The sequence below is a fragment of the Gekko japonicus genome, unplaced genomic scaffold (assembly GCF_001447785.1).
Source record: "Gekko japonicus isolate JY-2015 unplaced genomic scaffold, Gekko_japonicus_V1.1 scaffold1320, whole genome shotgun sequence".
NCBI lineage: Eukaryota > Metazoa > Chordata > Lepidosauria > Squamata > Gekkonidae > Gekko > Gekko japonicus.
In genome coordinates, this window is record NW_015170319.1 from 273,987 (window position 1) to 293,992 (window position 20,006).

At 44.4% G+C, this 20,006-nt stretch overlaps 1 protein-coding gene across 1 annotated transcript in view; it reads right to left on the reverse strand.

Moving 5' to 3' along the window:
- ADAMTS5 (ADAM metallopeptidase with thrombospondin type 1 motif 5) overlaps nt 1-20,006 on the reverse strand; it is a 97,368-nt gene that overhangs the window by 7,880 nt on the left and 69,482 nt on the right. Inside the window, exons 5-8 of the mRNA XM_015418054.1 lie at nt 11,206-11,489; nt 7,370-7,553; nt 5,474-5,649; nt 486-661 (exon numbers count right to left, since the gene is read on the reverse strand). Coding sequence (XP_015273540.1) covers nt 486-661; nt 5,474-5,649; nt 7,370-7,553; nt 11,206-11,489 — 820 coding nt within the window. The remainder of the gene's footprint in view (nt 1-485; nt 662-5,473; nt 5,650-7,369; nt 7,554-11,205; nt 11,490-20,006) is intronic.

The window sequence follows — 20,006 nt, forward strand, 5'->3', positions numbered from 1 at the left end:
AGAGGTACTTTTCTTCCTTTCTCACAATATAAGAACTCGTGGGCACTCAATGAAATTGCTGATGGTCGGGTTAGAACGGATAAAAGGAAGTACTTCTTCTCCCAAAGAGTGATTAACACATGGAATTCACTGCAACAGGAAGTGGTGGCGACTACAAGCATGGACAGCTTCAAAAGGGAATTAGATAAGCATATGGAGCAGAGATCCATCAGTGGCTATTAGCCACAAGGTATAGATAGGGGCTCTGGGGCAAGTGATGCTCTGTCTTCTTGGTGCTTGGGGGACGTCAACAGTGGGAGGGCTTCTAATGTCCTGGCCCCACTGGTGGACCTCCTGATGGCACCTGGTATTTCTGGCCACTGTGTGACACAGAGTGTTGGACTGGATGGGCCTTTGGCCTGATCCAACACTGGCGTCTATGTTCTTATGTACTATTGCCACAAACAATTCTACTTGTAAAATCATGGTTATCATCAGATTCTTACCTCTTTTTATTAAATGTTCCCATAATTTTTGTGCAACTGGAGTTGTCTCCACCACAAATTCCACATTTATCAAACTGGAGCTTTGAGCCGATAATGCCATCACATCCTGTTCGCACACATTTTCCACGGACACAGACTGAATTACTATATGGACGACATTCCGTTCCATCAGTCACCTGTGTAATGAATGGAGCTTTTAAGATTTACTGTTGTATGACTGGTTCATGAACATATTTTATCATTCTTGGTAGACAACTAAGTACTTTTCCATGTGGATCACTTATCCAGTTATCAAGGTTGAAATAATACTTTTCTCATTTGCAAATGAGCAACCCAAGTACAGGGAATCTTCAAATGTACAGGTATGGTATTAGATGGAGCGTGCTGGACCAGCAGCTTTCGATACCTTCAATCATGGTGATCCTTCTGGACTGCCTTTCCTGAGTGGGACTGGGAGGCACTGTTTTGTAGGTGCTTAGGAACTATTTGGAGGGTGGCTTTCAGAAGGTAGTGCTGGGGAATTTATGCTCACCTCCTTAGCCTTTGGCCAGTGGTGTTCTGCAAGCTTCCATCTTGACCTCCATGTTTTTCAACATCTACATGAAACCACAGGGTGAGGTCATCTGGAGATCAGGGCTGGACTGTCACTAATATGTGGGTCACACTCAGCTCTATCTTCTCCTTCTGGCCAATTCCTGGGGAGCTGCAGGAATCCTGAATAGGTACCTGGAGGCGGTTTTGGAGTAGATGTTGGCTAATAAACTGAACCAAAATGGAGAGCCAGTTTGGTGTAGTGGTTAGGACCATGGACTCTAATCTGGGAGAACCTGGTTTGATTCCCCACTCCTCCACATGCAGCTTCTGGGGTGACTTTGGGTCAGTCATAAGTTCTTTCAGAGCTGTTCTCTCAAGGGCAGTTCTCAAAAGAGCTCTTATCAGCCCCACCTACCTCACAGGGTGTCTGTTGTGGGAAGTGGAAGGGAAAGGAGATTGTAAACTACTCTGAGACTCCTTCAGGTAGTGAAGGACGGAGTATAGATCTAATCTCTTCTTCTTCATAATCTTGACAAGATGGAAGTGCTACTGGTGAGGAGAAAGACTGACTCAGGACTTACTGTATCACCCATTTCGGATGGAATTGTACTCTCCTTGAAATAACAGGCCTGTAGTCTGGGGGTGCTCTTAGGCCTACTGCTGGATAAACAGCTGTAATCTGTGGCTGGGAGAGCCTTTTACTAGCTCCCGCTGGTTAGCCACTTGCAGCCCTTCCTGAGCAGCAAAGATCTGCCACTGAGGTGCATGCCCTGGTTACATCTAGATTATATTAGATTACTGTAATGTGTTCTGTGTGAGGCTGCCCTTGAAAAGTGCTTGGAAACTTCAGCTGGTGCAGAATGCTGCACTTGGGATGTTGACTGGTTTGTACGAATGGCTAACAATCTGTTTCTGGGTGCAATTCAAGATGCTGGTGTTGACCTTTAAAGCCCTACATGGCTTGAGACCACAGTTCCATCTAAGCTGTGCTAGAGGCCACTGGTGCATAACAGTTCAGAGGCCAGCTCACAAACAATGGAGGATGGGGGCACCTCCATCTTGGGCCCATAGAATTGGACCCCTTGGTCCAATCTTTTTGAAACTTGGAGGGCTTTTTGAGGAAAGGCACCAACAGCTATGCTGCAAATTTGGTGCCTATACCTCAAAATAGAGCCCACACAGAGCCCCAGATACCCCTGGATCGATTCTCCATTATAGCCTATGGGGTCCCCGTAGGCTATAATTGAGCCAGGAAAAAAGTGGTTTTTTTGCACACCCCTATTATGCTTTTCGGTATGCTTTGTAAGCTGCCTTGAGTCACAGGGAAAAATGGGATGTAAATACTTGAGTAATTAAGTAGCTTGGGCAGGTTGATAATGTTTAAGCAACTTCCTGATTGTTAGGTTAGGCAGGGTTCTGACAGTAATTGTTCCACCTCTGTTTTACTTGATTTGTAATTTGTCATATTTCACTAAAAAAAAAACCCCAAAGGAGACTGCAAGAGCCTCCCCCCCCCCCAATGCTGGTATGTTTTCTAAGGGTCAGCGCAGAGCAACAGTCCAAGGCCAGGTCTACCAATATAGTGGAAAGGGGCAGGCAGACTTGGTCTAGCCGTGTAGAGGACATTATGTGTAATGAAATTTGACTTGATTCTGTTTTCTCTTATAATATTTAAATTATTCTTAAAATATAGTTTAAAAATAGTTTAAAAGAATTCATTCTGAGATTTTTACAAGGTTATGGAAATAATCTTCTAAAAATAATTTAGGCGATAGTCATATGTAGACTTGCTCACAACTTTAATGCTACTAGCTTTTTTTGCTCATGAGGTAGAATTTTTCCTCACAACACTGTGGAGCTTATAGGGAATATTGCTTGGGACCAGCATATGTAAAGGACCATCTTAATTATGAGCTTACCCGACCACTGTGGTCATCTTCTGAGACCCCACTTCAGGTGCATCTGCCTTCTGAGATTAGATGGCTGGCAAACTGGGAGAGGGCCTCCTCAGTCATGGCACTGAAACTCTGGAGCTCTCTCCCCAAAGAAACTCACCTATCCCCTTCTGCTGCTGTTTTCCACCAGCAGGTGAAGACTTTTTTGTTTTCTTTGGTGTTTTCTCAATAATACCACCTTCCTGCCTCAACTATCATTTTTATGTATATGTATTTTATTGTATTGTATGTGTATTTTAACTTGGTTTTAATTGTTTGACTGATGTGTTTTTGTTCGGTTTTAATGGTTTTTAAGATGTGTTTCTATCATGTTTGTTTTTAATCTGTTAGCTGCCTTGGTGGTCCTGATGAAGGCAGAAAGGTGGGGTATAAATTATGTAAATAAACAAAACAAATACATTAGTAAGCATGCTTATTGTTTTACATGAAAGTGGGCTGTTGTAATTCTTCCCCATTTAATATTGTGTCATACCATACTGGTGACATTTTGCCAGAAACAGACAGGACTACATCAGTAGCAAAGACCTCATCAATCTCAGACTGCAAATTCTACTCATGATGCATTGTATAACCTTTATAGTTCCTCTAATTTAACAAGAGGGTTTGTTTTTTAATGGAGCGAGGATTTGCTCTTGGTTAAGTCTGGATGCAAATGCTGTCCTAAAAGTACAGCCTACATTTTGTATGTGGCTCTTGATGAAACACAAGAAGGATTTTTTTCCCAGGGGAACAAAATGCATAGTAGTGGTGGTCAAACAATAGCTCATGAGAAGTTCAAAAAGATAAGCAACATCTAATTAAAGGTGCAAGCCACTAGTAGGTTAGGGTACACATATCAGGATTTATTTAAAGCTATGATTTTAGCTGCCCATGCAGTTATAGCGTTTGGCTGGAAAGATGCTACAAAATGGAGTACAGACAGATGGAATGATTATATGAATGGATACAGTCAGACATATTAATGATATTAAAACAGGAAATGTTAGGTGAGGATAAGATTGTGGAAGTCAAGAAGAGATGGTTAGGGTATATAAGATGGGTAAAAGCAGGGGGGGGGGCAATACTAACATATTGGTTAAACTCCAAAAGGTGTGCTCGTAGTTAAAGTTATAAATCAAGGAATTATTGCTGGTCATTTCGAGGGAGGGGGAGGGAGAAAAGGGAATAGGGAAGAAAGCATTTATTGTATTGAAGTATGTAATATATGTTATGTTATGTATTGTTTGTGTTATATGGAAGCAGGATTAATTACTTCAATAAATAAATTAAAGAACAAACAAACATGTTTTCCCATGGAGAACTAGTACATCTTGTCTTCATCATTCCCCTTCCTAGTGACATGCTAACACCAAGAATGCTCAAATGAAGGTGGCAATGGTGGTAAAAGGTCCATTCTACTATGCCTAATGATGGTGGTGAAAAGAGGTCATTAGCCCTGTAGGCCACAGACAGTTAGGAAGAAGTAGAGTGTGACGGAATTAAAGATTTGAGAACAGCAGCAGGTAAACAAAGGAGCTGTCAAGTCATGTGACTGAGAGTGGTGGGGGCCCAAACTCTCAGTGAGTGATAGATAACTGTGAACAGCTGACAATTGAGAGCTGACAGTTGGGCAGAGACAGTTGGAAGAAAGTTAGCAGTCTGCTAACTAGAGAGCTCCAAAGAGGACATAAGCTTCTGGGCTCAGTGGAATCAGCCGGATAGCAGTTTGTGTGGAAAACTGTGACTGAATAGCACTCTGCACTGGTACCCTCTAATGTAAAGAGCAGAGTGAACAGAGTGTGCAAAGTATAAAACCTTAGTGGTCATAAACACCAGAGACACTGCTCCAAAGGAACTGATAAAGGTGGCTAAGGAAAGGCTAAGGGTCTGGAGGAGTCTGGAGAGCTGGGGTAGTCGCACCAGTAAGACTCAAGGGACCAGGCAAATAAAGCCCAAAGGTTAACCACAAAACAGTTACTGGAGAGTGGGATCATAGATGGGTGTTGTGAACTAAAGAACATCTGAGTCAAACTGAGAGTGATAAGCATACAGCCTATGTAAAGGCAAAGTGAAGTGTTTATTCTACAAAGTATCAAAATATCCTGTATATATATATCTCATTCCCATTGAGTTTTTTTGTGAAATAAACAACTGTGCTGTTTGACTTTTGCAAGCACTGGTGCCTGACTCTTTGAAAAGAATTATACTGGGCAGTTGACCTCAATACATCCTGAAGTTATATATACAAATCCCGAAGAGACTACTTTTAAGTGTGAACTGGTCAGCCATCAGAAAGCAGAACTGATCAATCACATCACAGTAAAATAAACTGAATCCAGTACAAATAAATATATATATAGGCAGTGACGCCACAGCTCGGTCTTGGTTATTTTGTGGCCATTAGACACATGAAGACAGTTTTATATTCAGTTATTAGATTTGAATAGCCTTTAGACACCTTGCGACACAGATGTATTTTAAAGCATAAAGTACTTTTATATCTGAAAAATAAGCTGTTACCTTTTGGGAGAAAACTACATAATAGCCAGTTCCTTTGGCTCGGCAGGTGAGCTTGCAAACATCTCCTGGAAGCACGCCAGCATACTTGGGAACCCATTCAACAAAGGTTTTGACACCTTTCGCATCTGACTGGTAGCCATTTCTTGCTTCACACTGCTCCTGACGAAAAGCTTTAGCTGGAAAATGATTACTCCTTAATTACTATTCACTGAAGAATATTCTCTCAACGCAATATACATGTAAATTGTGCACAGCATGTGAAGAGATTATATATCATGAGGCAGGCAATGCGAGGCTAGAGGTTATAACCAGCCAAACAACAAAAAATGCCAACCCTTCAGCCAGAGGTGATCCACACTGCAACCTCATGGTAACTCACTTGTGGACCTTGTACCACCTATCTAGGCAGCTTCACTCTGCTGCTGAAATGCTTTATAATCAAGATATTTTCCCCTCTTAATACCACCACCATATAGTTTAAATTAATTCTCATTCTCATTCTGCCTCATTCTCTCTTTCTCAACCATTCACCAACCTACCTTTTATGGACTCTGTATCTTCAGCTGTATTTATTATTTATTTACTTCATTTATACCCCACCTTTCTCCACAGTGGAGACCAAAGCATTTTACCTTATTCTCCCTCTCCTCTTTTTAATCCTCACAACAACACTGAAAATATGTGCCTGGCCCAAAATCGCACAATGAGATTCCATAGTAAGATGGAGATTCGAACCTGGGGATCCCAGACCCTACTCTGAAGCTCTAACCACTACAACACACTGACTTTCATAGGGTGGCTATTGTTGAACAGTAGCAAGCAGCTAGGCCTAGCTGAGTCATAGAAATCCAGTAGTATCAAGTCACCCAGTAGTTTGTGCCAGGCCAAGGGTGCCAGCCTCCAGGCGGAGTCTGAAAAACTCCTGGAATAACAACTGATTCCCAGAAGACATAGATCTATCCTCCTGGAGAAAATGACTGCTTTGGAAGGTGGACTCTCTGTCATTATATCATGGTGAGCTTCCTCCCCTCCTCAAACCCTCCCCAGATTCCACTTCAAAATGTTCAGGAATTTCCCAAACTGGAGCTGGCAACCCTAGTCAGGCCTGGCCCTATGAGTCCTCCCTCTAAGGCCAAAACAGCCTTGGAAAGGACCTTGCCCTCCCCCCCCCTTTTATTCACAGAAACCCAGCCTGTGGCTGCCTAGCTACGGCCACTGAGGGCTTCTGTTTCTTAAAGCCAAATTATTTTTGTTTTAGATTTCAGATTTTTCTGCAAACCTTGGGCCCTTTTCAGGTTTGTAGAAAGTTCTGTTTTGCCCATTCACAGCATCAGTCACAGATTTAAGTAACCTCCGATTTCGTAGACTTCACTATTAGTATGTAGATGATTAAAAGTAAAGGAGACTCGAGGATATTTTTTGTATTAAGGGCAAAGCTGCTCTCCCCCACAGACACTTGATGATCTGACCTTCACCACTAAAAGACTTGCAGTAGACAGCAAATATGTCTCTGTGTACAAGACAGCACGCAGAGATGAGTTGCATTGCATCTTCTGGAGTCTTTGAAACATGCACATTCTTCATATATATCCTGTTCATCATTGTGGCAGTCATTTAGCTAGTAGTATAAAAATGAACAATGTGGTTTACAAAACTAATAATAATGAAACATTCCTTACAAAAGCAGCTTTCCATTTCTGGGGCTTCGGCCCATCAGCTCAGGCGTCTATTTGCAACTGATTAGACAATCAAGTTATTAAAGGGATATAAAAGTTATTCAGAGCTACATCCTCCATATCACTTCTGCAGTAGAGTAAGAAATGGCATGTGCTGTAAGAAATAGTATAATAGTGCAGTGCCCATTGAAGAAACTGGCTTGATTAATGGAAAACATACCATTGGCAGGACAGGGCATGATGTTACATGAGCGATAGATGGCCCGCTTTCCTGTACAGTATCGTCCATTGTTTCGAGGTGCTGGGTTATTGCAGTGACGATAGGCAAACTGCACACCTCCACCACACGTCCGAGAGCATTGTCCCCATGGCCCCCAGGATCCCCAATTCCCATGGTTTGAAGCCTGAAATGGTATATAATAAAGAATAATGGTATATAAAACCAGACAAAGCTAGAAATAAATCTCAAATTCACAGGCATTTATGTCCCAGTTTTATGATTCCCATCCAGTTCTTTTCCTCTCAGTGTCTCCTTTTACCAAAACATCAATTACATAGTATGACGCATCATTAGCTAACTGTTTACTTCTGTTATGCACAGTCTGCATAACTGAGGAGGTAGAAAGTACCTGAGGTTCATCCATGTTAACCCTTTTTGCTGAGGCATATCTACATGCAGCACTTCTAATAAATGAGCAAATATAACTCTGCAAGGAAAACGTAAGTATGCAGAAGAAAGTAATAGGCACTATGGCATGCAATTTTAATTAAACATATCCAGATGTCTCAAGAAATTGACCAGTGTCACATACCACCAGGAGGTAGCAACATTCCCACCCAAGCAAAACAAAAACAGAATCCCCATATCTATAGAATGGAAAAAATGTCTTCCTGGCCCCGCTTCAAAAAGCAATTAGTCCCTTGGTGAGTTGGTATTTTTATTTTTGTCTGAATTAAATCTATGTAAATAGATGTTCTGAGGTATGCATATGGCAGTCTGGGCTGAATAACTGAAAAGTATAGTGGATCAACAAATCATGTACTTTAAATTTAGGATTTTTTTTAAAAAAACCTATAGTGAGCTTAACATTAGTTCTAACACGAATGGCTTTTTAAGAGCCCTATCCAGCTACCTGAGCTGAATTCTTTAACCCACATTCCTTTGATCTCCAAAGAAATAAAGATACAAATGTGAGTATATAACAGAAAATTCGATTCATGTTTACTAAGAAGTAAGTCCCATTTTATTCATTTGAGCTTACTCCAAGGTAAGTGTCTTTAAAAGTGCAGTCTAAGAATACTAAAAATAACAACCGAATATAAATACTTCTGTGTAACTTACTAACATTTGTTGCTAGGAATCAATGACCCTGGATATTGATTATTTACATTATTGATATATATTTTCTAAACTAGCTTTTGTGTTATCAGTTACAAGAGGAGCTCTTTCAGAGATTTTCAGTTTGTGAATGAACAATTACTAATCTAAACTGAATTTCTTAGCCACTTTGAGGGCAAGAAACAGCATGATAAATTGGAGGAGAAGTGTTAAATGGCATAGAGGAAAGCCTATGAGGCAAAACTTGTAATAAGCCTAATGTTCGTCTTCAAAGATGATAATCAGTGCTATTTAACAAAATTTATATTAGGCATGTATGTCTGAATTATCTCAATATTCTACAAATTTTAACCTGCTATTTTTTGTAGCAGGAAACATGGGGATTTGTAGACTGCTTCACATTACAAAATTTCCACACAGAAAGCACTTTAAAGTAGGAATGAGTGTATGACACATCTGTATACTGTAAAGTGTGATAATTCTTTATGTGTGTAAACCGATGCATGGATATGTATCTATGACTGTCACATATTGTGAAGAAATGCATTTTTTCCCCGGAGGCTTGAAATGAGCAAAACATTCACTCTGAATTTTAATCCCCCCCCCCCTTTGGGCAAAGAACAGGCAGGGTGGAGGAAGTCAGTCAATGACTTTCTGGTTTCCTCACAGCTACCTCTTAAAGAATGCTAATAGACAGGGGTCTTGTTGTAGAAAAAGAGCTGCCGGAGCTCATTAGCATAACTCATTAGCATAACTTATTTGCATATGCCATGCCCCCTGACATCACCGGAAGTGACAGAAGGCCACACCCCCTGACATCACCGGAAGTGTGTCAGAAGGCCCGGCTACTTACCCTCCTGCTTCATCCTCATTCCCAAACGGAATGAGGATCGAAGCAGAGGGCGGGGTAAAGAAGGGGGCGGGGCTTCACCATATGACCGCCCCGCCCCCTAGAGGTTCTCTTCCGGAGCTCCGTACCTGAGAGCTCCCCCCCGACTAGAGCCCTGCTAATAGATAGAGACAACAGGAAGGTCTAGTCTCTCCCCCCCCCATTTCCGGCAGGGAACAGAGATTTGGAGGTGTTAACTACTAGAGTGACTTTAAGAAAGAACTCCTGTTGATCTCCAGGAAAAGCTTTGACTTGGTCTAATCTGGTCAGTGGTTGGGTGCGGAATACAGAGAAAATTCCTGGGAAGCAAGGAGGAAGCTCTTTTCTGCTAAGTCTATCAGAGCAGACAGAACTCTTAACTGAGGTCCAGAGGAAGCAGCCATTACGATGTGCTGGCCTGGACAGCTGGAAGAAGCTGCAAGGTAATGGTAACTCTGTAGAGATCTATAACATTCTAAGCTAAGGCGTCTGTCCTATATTTTAACATCTGATAGGGCATGTATAGAGGAACTACATTTTATCCATTTCTTTTGAATCCCTTGCTATATCTGGTGCTGTGCTAGAAGTATGCTTGTGAACATTTTCTCTTTTGATCCTGGTAGTGCTTTTCTGAACCACATAGACCTCCACTGTCTTGGACACACTATTTTAAAAGGAGCACTGGGGACATCAGTCAGTTGGCAAGTGGCTATTCCTCCAGTGGTGCACAGAGCAGTAAAAGGCCCCCACGGTGACTAGGCGCTGGGCAGTGGGAAACACAGAGGCAAGGCCTCAAAACTTGGAAGGGAAGCTGGGAGTCCTGACCCTCCCAGTGGGCAATTCCTTTCAAAGTTCAGGTGGTGGCAGTGGTTACCCGAGAAAGAAAAGCCTCTTCAAGTATCTGAAAAACCTTGGAGGGCAGGGTTGAGCAGGGCATGCAGGCTGGAGCAGGCCTGTTCTGCCACACATATAATGAGCCACATGTAGGTCTTTCATGCAGAAATTTTGCAACATGTATAACAGCCCCATGATGTTCCTTGAATACTGAGGTACATGTTGAATTTATAGAGTGATAAGGAATACCAACGCTGCCTGCAATTAATGCTGCCTGCAACCACTGAAAACCATTGCAAATGATCATTCATCTTTAGGAAACTGCTCCAACACTTTTGCTCAAGTCGAACAACTTAAACGGGTTCATTTTACCGAATCAGAACATGAAATGCTGCATGTTATTTCAACATGGCATTCCAGTTTCTGTAAATGGCTAACAAGACTAGGGACCCATCAACCTTATACCAGGAGGGCACCAGCCCTTGTGCAAACAGAAGGCACTTCCACTTGTTTGGAGGACGGTGGTGGTAGTCCAAGATTTCTCTCTTGCACTCATTTCAATAATATTGTTCCAGAGTAGTCCTTAACCCTTAGCAATGGCTCGAAGTTTATTGCAACATGGAACATGTCCATCTTCACCACAGCTTTGGTGATGATCAAATGATTTGGCATAGCTGTGGCTCAGTCAATCAGCGAACTCATTTGTTTACTTGCTAGTGATCCCCAGATAATGTTCCCCTCAATTTTGTGGCGGGAAGGACCCCTTAATTTTAAAAGGACTTCCTAAGAGTTCTTAAAATGCCACACTCCTCAGCCAGAAAAAGACTTTTAATAGCTATGTTTAGAAAATTTTATTCACCTAAGTGAGCAGATGAGGGGTTCGCCATCAACTATAAATAGAAGTGGGAAACCTTAACCCCATGTCCTTCTGTCAAGTTAGAATTCCATTTTAAAACAGGCCCCAGCAGGACCAGGTATGATTTCACATTGTTTGATCCTTAAAGCAGCAACATACCGAATAGTATTTTTTCTTTGTTTTATCAACACATTTTCCCTGAAGGCAGATCCTTCCTTTTCCACATGGCGTCCCCTCCACAGCAGGGAGCTTTTTCGTCAAACACACCATCTGACCTTGGCGAACAACCGCACACCACAGACGAGAGCACACATCCATTCCAGGACACACTGTGTATTCAGGCCCAAATGCCAGCTTGCATTGACGAATGGCATCATATGTTTGTCCTGGAAGCTCCTCAGGCCCCAAGATCTGTTTTCGTGGTTGATCCAGTAAACAGTTACCTGAAAGGACAACCCAGTTTATAATTTGCTTCCTCTCTGTGATGCTTGCCATACTTCCAAGCTTCCAAACTAGATAACATGTTCAAGATTTTGTTTAAAGTATAGTCACCTTCTACTTAGTTCCCAGCATCTGGAAACTATAACATACCAGCAGCTCTATACACCAGCTCAAACCTACTTGAAATTATATGTAATCTCTGCTTTTGCAATATCTCTCAATTATCTTAAAAGCTGCAAGAGCATAAAACATTTGTTCTTTGTATTATTTATTAAAATTTATTTTTTTATTAAAATTACAGAACACACAGAAAACGTTTATAGATCAATAAGAAATGCCACAGAAGAAGAAAATAATAAAATCATAGTATCTGTAATAGAGTCCTGTCTGTCTAAATATATCACAACATGTTTATTCTTGAGTGTTCAGGGTGATATGCATTGTTTTCCCCTTCCCTATTTTATAGTCATAACAACCTTATAAGGTGGGTTAGGATGAGAAAGCATGACTGGCCCCAAAGTCACCTAATGCACTTCACAGCTGAGTGAGGATTGAGACTTGGGTCACCACAGTACAGCACTCTAACCAGTACACCACATTGGTTCTGACTATAAGTAGTTTGTAAATGTAAAGGTATAGGTTCCCTTGCTCGAAAGCCAGTCGAGTCCGACTCTAGGGTTGCGGTGCTCATCTCCATTTCAAAGCCAAAGAGCCAGCGCTGTCCGAAGACGTTACCGTGGTCATGTGGCCGGCATGACAAAACACCAAGGTGCACGGAACATTGTTACCTTCCCACCAAAGTGGTACCTATTTATCTACTTGCAATTTCTTGCTTTTGAACTGCTAGGTTGGCAGGAGCTGGAACTAGAGACGGGAGCTCACTCCATCATGTGGCAACTTGGGTCTCGAACTGCTGAACTACTGACCTTCCACAGCCTGCACTCAGTGTCTTAACCACTTGAGCCACCGCAGCTCCTAAGTAGTTTGTATGACTTCAGTAAACTGAGTTTTTGTACTATCCTAACTGCAATTGTTCTAATGGGCATTTTGGTTTATAAATGGCAGTATCACCATCAGAGTAGGATACAGAGTTTTCCTTTTTTGTTTCCATAGATCCAGGGAGTGGCATCTTCCATATTTATCAATGGGACCTACAGACATGCCAAAATAAACAGAGGTTGCCACTGGAACGATCTGAGGCACACCACTGTTGAAAAGGTAAACCTTCTAAAGGAAAGCCAGAAAAAGCATGAATGCAGAGCTGTAGCCAACAGAACTATTTAAGAACAAGGAAAAAAAATTAAATCAAAACAAAACAAAATCAGCACATGAAAGGAAATATTGATGGCAACCAGTCATTGGGAACACCTGAAAAGCACGGAGAGCCACAAGCACAAACAGTTCACATCTTTTACCAATGAAAAAGAACATAGTATTAGGCAGAATGTTGCTATCTGTCAAGTCAGGCACCTTCTCTCTTCTGTGCACTACCAAAGCAGCATACAGCTGTTTTGGAAATGCTATTCCAGTAGATTCTTTTAACACATAAGTAACTTGACTTTATGCAAAGGATTATAAGTAATCTGAAAGCTTTTTTTAAAAAAAATCTTGCTTGGACATCTCTGGTCCAGGAAAAAGCTTTGTTTCTCTTTGCCCAAAACAGATTACTGCAACCCATCTTTCTCTGCTACCACTGCCAACCTCCACCATGGAGGAAAGCATGCAGAATACAAATATTCCCTAACTTCAGTGCCTTAGAAAATATAATGGGAATGTAATAAAAGCAAACAATTTCCTCAGTAGAACTGACCTACTGCAATTGTTTGCTCATTTTGAAGATTTAAATGTATCCCAAACACCTTTCAGCAACATTACTTATATAATACTGGAAGTTCCTCAACTTTGGTTTCTCCCTTTATCTGTGCTCCAATGACCTTGAGCTAGCAAGCAGTATGACTTTTACCTAGGCTATACTTTGCTATGGGAGGGAATGCAGCATGGTACAGCCTGATTTTGTCAGAACTTGGCTGCTAAGCAGGGTCAGCCTTTGTTAGTACTTGGATGGGAAACCTCCAAGGATGAATAGAGGAAGGCACCAGCAAACCACCTCTGCTTCTCACTTGCCTTGAAACCCCTTGCTGGGGTTGACTGTGATTTGACAGCACGTCACACATACACACACACTTTGCTACCTTATTAAAAATAAATAGCACCTATCTTTCCTATTTTACCTGCTGCTGGTATGAAAAAGCATTCTTAGAATAAGTACCTCAGTTTTGTACTGTAGTTTGGGCTAGAAATGTATACTATGCCCAAATAACATCTAAAATACAGACAGAGCAGCAACATTCATAAAGTGATCTAATGGTACGGCCATACTAGGGTGCTGCCAATGCCAGTGTACTATAATCATGAATCTATGCACCACCATGAATATATGCAAAGTCTGCAGCACAAAATTCTCATTAGAAACAAAAGTTAATGTAGAAATATCAACACCCATTCCCACAGTGCCCTTGAAAACTGACCAGTCATGCTGATAATGCCCACACAACAAAGGACTGACACTGAGCAATAGTAGGGTTGCCAACTTCCAGGTGGAGCCTGGAGATCTGGAATTAAAATTGATCTCCGGGCAGTAAAAACAGGTTGCTTGCCTGTAACTGAGGATCTTCTTCGTGGTCATCTGTGCATCCACACCTCTGGGATATAGTGTGCCTGCACCAACCCCAATCGGTATAATGGAAAGCAAAAGGAATTTTCGCGCCCGCTCCCCGGTCACTTGCCGGGCTCCTCTGTGCATGACCAAGTGAGGGGCAAAACAATCCCGCCAGTTCCTTCTGACCGCTGCCCTCAGTCTCCAAAGAAAGCAAGGAAGGACCAAAAGCAGAGGGGAAGGAGGGCAGGTGGTGTGAATGCACAGACAACCACTCGAAGATCCTCAGTTACAGGTAAGCAACTTGTTTATCTTCTTTGTGGTCTCTGTGCATCACACCTCCGGGAGACTGACAAGCAATGCTCACCTACCTGGAGGGAGCTGAGGTCCTAAATCTGCGCCGCCCGCAACACCGCTCATCCCACAATTGAACACTGATGAAGATGAACATCAAGGGCATAATGCCTCACAAACGTGTGAGGCGTGGCCCAAGTAGCTGTGTTGCAGATATCTTCCAACGATGCACCTCGCAGGAAGGCTGTGGATGCTGCCACTGCCCAAGTAGAGTGGGCCCGTAGCGGACCTGGGAGCGTCTTCTTGGCTAGCATATAGCACAATTTAATAGTCTCCACAATCCACTTGGATAGACGTTGGGATGACAGCTTCTTCCCTTGAGTGGGCAGAGCATAAGAGACAAACAAGGCCGGAGATTTCCGAAAAGGCCTTGTTCGATTTAGGTAAAAGAGTAAAGCTCTTTTGACATCCAACGAATGAAAGCAGCATTCTTCCTCCATTGAAGGAGATGGAAAAAACACTGGAAGAACAATGTCCGCTTGCAGGTGAAACTCAGAAACAACCTTCGGCAGGAAAGAAACACCTGGAGCCAACGTGACCCCATTATGATGAAAACTCAAATAAGGTGGGTCACAGCGGAGTGCCGATAACTTGCCCATCCTCCTGGTGGAGGTAACCGTGACTAGAAAGGCTGTCTTCCACAACAAAAGCTGTAGACTACAAGTAGCCATCAGTTCAAATGGTTTGTCCATGAGCCTTGCAAGCACCATGGGTAGATCCCATGCTGGCGTGGGTCCACGTGATGGGGGAAAGAGGTGGGTTAGACCTTTAAGAAACATCTTGGTCTGGGGGTGAGAGAAGACAGTGTGACCATCAATCATCTGATGATTGGCCGAAATTGCGGCTAAATAGACCTTCAGCGAGGCACAGCTGAGTCCTATGTCAAAGCGAGAAAATAAGAACCCAAAAACTGCCATCAGGTCAGATGGTGGTGGTGGCAATCTCAACGAGATAGGGTAAGACAAGAATATTTTCCACTTCCCAGCGTAAGAAACTTGGGTAGATGGTCTGCGACAATTCAATAGGACATGATCTATTCTGTCTCTGACCGATCGAAAAGGATCCTCCAGATCGTGAGCTTGAGATGCTTCACATTGTAATGCAGAATCTGACCCTTCTCTGTAAGGTCTGCAGCTGGGGGAAGGTGAATGAAGAAGCCCTTGGATAGGTGGAGTAGAGTGGAGAACCAATGTTATTGGGGCCACCACGGTGTCACTAAGAGACAGCATGGTTTTTCCTGCATTAACTTGACTAGTACTCTGGGTATTAGAGGAATCGGAGGAAAGAGGAACACATGAAGACGTGACCATGGGACCAGAAGACCATCTCCCAGAGATAGGGGATCTATCCCCGCTCTGGAGCAGAACAGGCAACATTCCTGTTGCTGTGTGTTGCAAACACATCCACCTCTGGATGGCCCCAAAGGCAAAAGATTGGGTGAAGATAAATCCAATTGAGCTCCCACTCGTGCTCCGCTGCCCCTCCTCTGCTCAAGAAGTCTGATTGAACGTTCAGTGTTCCTGGCAGATGAGTGGCCCTTAGGAACGTGTTCCATGATTGACACTCGACCCATAGTTCTATGGCTAGGCAACATAGCCCCTGGGAGATCGTACCTCCCCTTCTGTTGATATAACACAGGGCTGTGGTGTTGTCTGTCAGAACTGTGACCACTTGCTCGGTCACTATGTGTCGGAAAGACCTGAGTGCATACAGCACTACCAGGAGTTCCAGGAAATTTATATGATTGTGTGCTACATGAGACTCCCATCGAGCCCCTACACAAAGACCCTTTAGATTTGCGCCCCATTCCCAGAGGGATGCATCTGTAGTCAGCGTGAGTGTTGACTTGAGTGGATGGAATGGGGCTCCTACTAGGAGATTCACAGGATCTGTCCACCTGTCAGGGTTCTCCCTGGTTGGCCCTGACAGACCCCCAGTCACCGTTCTGGCCTGGCAAGGGGGCCGTTCTTGCTCCTTGTGGTCCTTTTTTATGAAGGAGTAGGAGCTAGGCGTCTCCTTCCAGTCTTCTTATTCCGCTAGAAGGGAGCCCCATAACCTGCGGGAGAATAAAGGTGGAAGGAGGAGGAGAGACCTCAGTTCTGTGGTTACTGGTACATCACCCTCTGTAACCACCTGGCACTGACTCTCAGTCCTGCTTATCCGTCACTCGCTTTCTCTCTCTCTGTCCTCTCATGTGCACACCAGCCCAGTACTCCTCTTCGGTCACCTTCTTCCTTCTGCCTTTTATCCCCCTGCTTGGTTCCTCCACCTTCCCCTTCTGCCCAGGCCCCGCCCCCTACTAAATCTCAGAACGCCGAGCCGAGGTTGCCCCGCCCTGAGCCAGCCGCTTCCGTGCTGCTCCAGTAGTTGGCTAGCCCCTCCTCTGTCTGCCAAGCCACGCCCTGCCGCTGACTCCATGCATGTCTGGCTGGAGCTCTTGGGTGTCTCTGGGGCCTTGCCGCCATCTCGGGCCTGCACCCAGTCGTGTCTCCTGCTGTTCTGGGCTCTGCTCCCTGCCCGCCGTCTGGTCCGCTTCCTCCAGCGTCCTGCAGCCCTTCCACTGTCTGGGTGAGTTTGGGGCCCTTCTCTTCCGCCTTCGTGGTCTCTTGGCCTCCCTGGTCTGTGTTGCCCGACTGCCCCAGACCGTAGGCAGGACACCATCACAGCAGAGAGCCCAAAACGAATAGTGGGAAGACAAGATGAAGGGATTGAGGATGACTCTGTGGGCGAAATCTGCGTATGAACCATAGCTGCAGAGGGCTCATGCGCAGTCTGGCAAAAACAATGACGTTGATGGTGGCAGCCATCAAACCCAGCAGCCGCTGGATTCGCTTTGCTGTAGCATGTCCAGACTTGTGGATTAGAGTCACTAGATCGACAATGTCCCCTGGTCTCTGAGGAGGGAGAAAAGTCTTGCAAACAACAGAGTCTAGGATAGCTCCTATAAACTGCACACCTAACCTGTGAGATGTCTTGTTGCTTTTGTCAAGCTCTTGAAGTACCATATCTGTGGTGGAGCTAAAAAGTCCATCACCTTCTAATGGAAGGTCCGCTACAGTGGTCTTAGTTTCTGGCTGTAAGGCAGAGGAACGTAACCATGCGTATCTGCGTAAGGTGACTGCAGAAGTGAGAGTCTTTGCCACTGTATCCAGTGAGTGCTTGGATACATTAAGTTGATGTTTTGCCAAGAGCATCCTCTCTGTTTGGATGCATCTAGCTTGGTGCCTACAGTCATCTGGGAGGGTTGAAATAAATTCAGACATTTGTTCCCAGAGGGAATACTGATAACGTTCCATGCAGGCTGCATAATGGGAAGTTTTGATACCCAGAGCTCCGGCAGTATAACATTTTCTGCTGAAAGAGTCAATTTTTCGTCCCTCTATATCCAGAGGTGTAGAATGAGTACTCTTGCCCTTGGTCGAGGATGTAACCACTAACAAATTAAGCTTTGGATGAACGAAAAGGAATTCTGCCCCAGATTCCTGAATCTTATACATATGATCCAACCTCTTATTAGAAAGCGATACCGAGGAAGGATGAGTCCAGGGGGCTTTGGCTGTTGGCAAAAGGACCGACGTCATGGGAAGGGCAACCGCTGTCAAAGTGTCCATTTGTACAATATTGAAGACTGAGTCCGTGACTGTCGGCAGAGGCTGGATGGTGGGCAGAGCAAGTGTGTGAGCCATATGTTTAATAAAGTCCCCATAGGGTTTAACATCCTCCGATGGTGAAATAGGAAGCTCAACGTCAGCTTGTTGCTGAGGGGATGCGTCTATCGGTGGATGGAGACTCTCCTCATCCATGTAAGAGCTGGAAGAGCTGGACGGATTTGAGGGTTCAGAGAATGACGTTTGGAGAATCGGCATCGAAGGCCTACGTTCCGACTGATCTATGAGAGTTTTCGGTGCTGACGGCTGAAGACCTGGATCTTTAGTTATTGGTCTTGACTGGGAAGGTTAACGAATTCCGGTGCCGGGGAGGGATCACGGTACCGAGAAATTCTGGATGAGGAAGACTGGCAATCTCACTCCATGGGGGGACGAGGGAGCCATAGCATCGATCCCGAAAAGGGGTAGGCTCCGTATAAATATTGCCATTGGCACTGATCCCATGTCATGGGCGGAATCGGCATCAGAGATCGATCTCGCTCATCGGGGATGAACGGAGGTGAAGGGACGACATTATGTGTCCTTTGATCTCAGTGCAGGTTCTCGACATCGGGTGATCGAGGAACCTGCGTCAAGTCCAGTTCCTGGTTGGAGTCAAGGGGCTGCATGGGGCATAGCGAAGGTGACCGAAGTGCACCCTGTGGCTGCCCTTGGCTTGTTGAATCAAGTGAAGTGGCTATGCGAGAGCCTTTCTTGTGATTCTTAAGCTTGATAAGCTGAACATCCTTGCCCTCCTTACATTTTTTGAAAGGAGTATGGGCTTTGGACTGTTGTGCCTGAATCGGGCATTTCAGCACCGATGGAGGTTGACGTCAAAGACATGGCAATTGTCACTTCCGATGCTGGCATCGACATCGATGCATGTCCGGACGTCTCCTGAGATGGGGGCATCACTGGAGAGAGTGCGACTTCCATCAGCGCCACTTGCAGTCTAGCAGCCCAATTTTTCCTGGTCTGCATGGAGAACTTGGAGCAATGGGCACAAGAGTCTACTCGGTGTGATTCCCCCAAGCATAAAAGGCAAAGAGAATGTCCATCTGGGGGGCCATCTTACTGCTGCACTCCAAGCACCATTTAAAGAAACCCCACCGCACGGCCATAGGCCGGGGGAAGGGGTGGTAGAGAAATAAAGTCCAACAAACACTAACTGAAAAAACTTTCCTAACTAACTAAACTTGAATAAAACAAGGCCAAAAGGCCCAAAAAAGTATAGTTTTATCGACTGAGGCGGAGAGCCCTACCAGCGTGGCGGTCAGAAGAGAACTGGTGGGGTTGCCGTGCCCCTCCCTTGGTCATGCGCAGTGGAGCCCGGCATGTGACCGGGGAGCGGGCGCGAAAATTTCTTTTGCTTTCCATTATACAGTTCGGGGTCGGCGCAGGCGCACTATATCCCAGAGGTGTGATGCACAGAGACCACGAAGAAGATAGATCAGTTCCCCTAGAGAATACAGCTGCTTTGGAGAGTGGATTCTATGGCTTTAGATTGTGCTGAGGTCCCTCCCCACCCCAAACCACTCCCCATGCGCCATCTCCCAAATCTCCAGGAATTTCTCAACCCTATGCAATGGCCAGAACACCCCGATGAGGCCACCCTTCCCTGTCCTCATTGACGCACTGCTCACACTGCCAGGACCTACAGAGCCAGAGGTACCCAAAGCCCAGGGGTAATGGCGGTTAATTGATATCTGAATCTCCAGTCTCAGGTTTCCCCCTAGACATGAGACTGAATGCTTGGCAGTTTCATGTGTTCACTTTCACAGGAACATGTTGCTGTGGATAAGAGAGCATGGAACAGGTGTAAAAACAATCACTGTTGAAGCAATGTTAAGGAAGACAGCCCC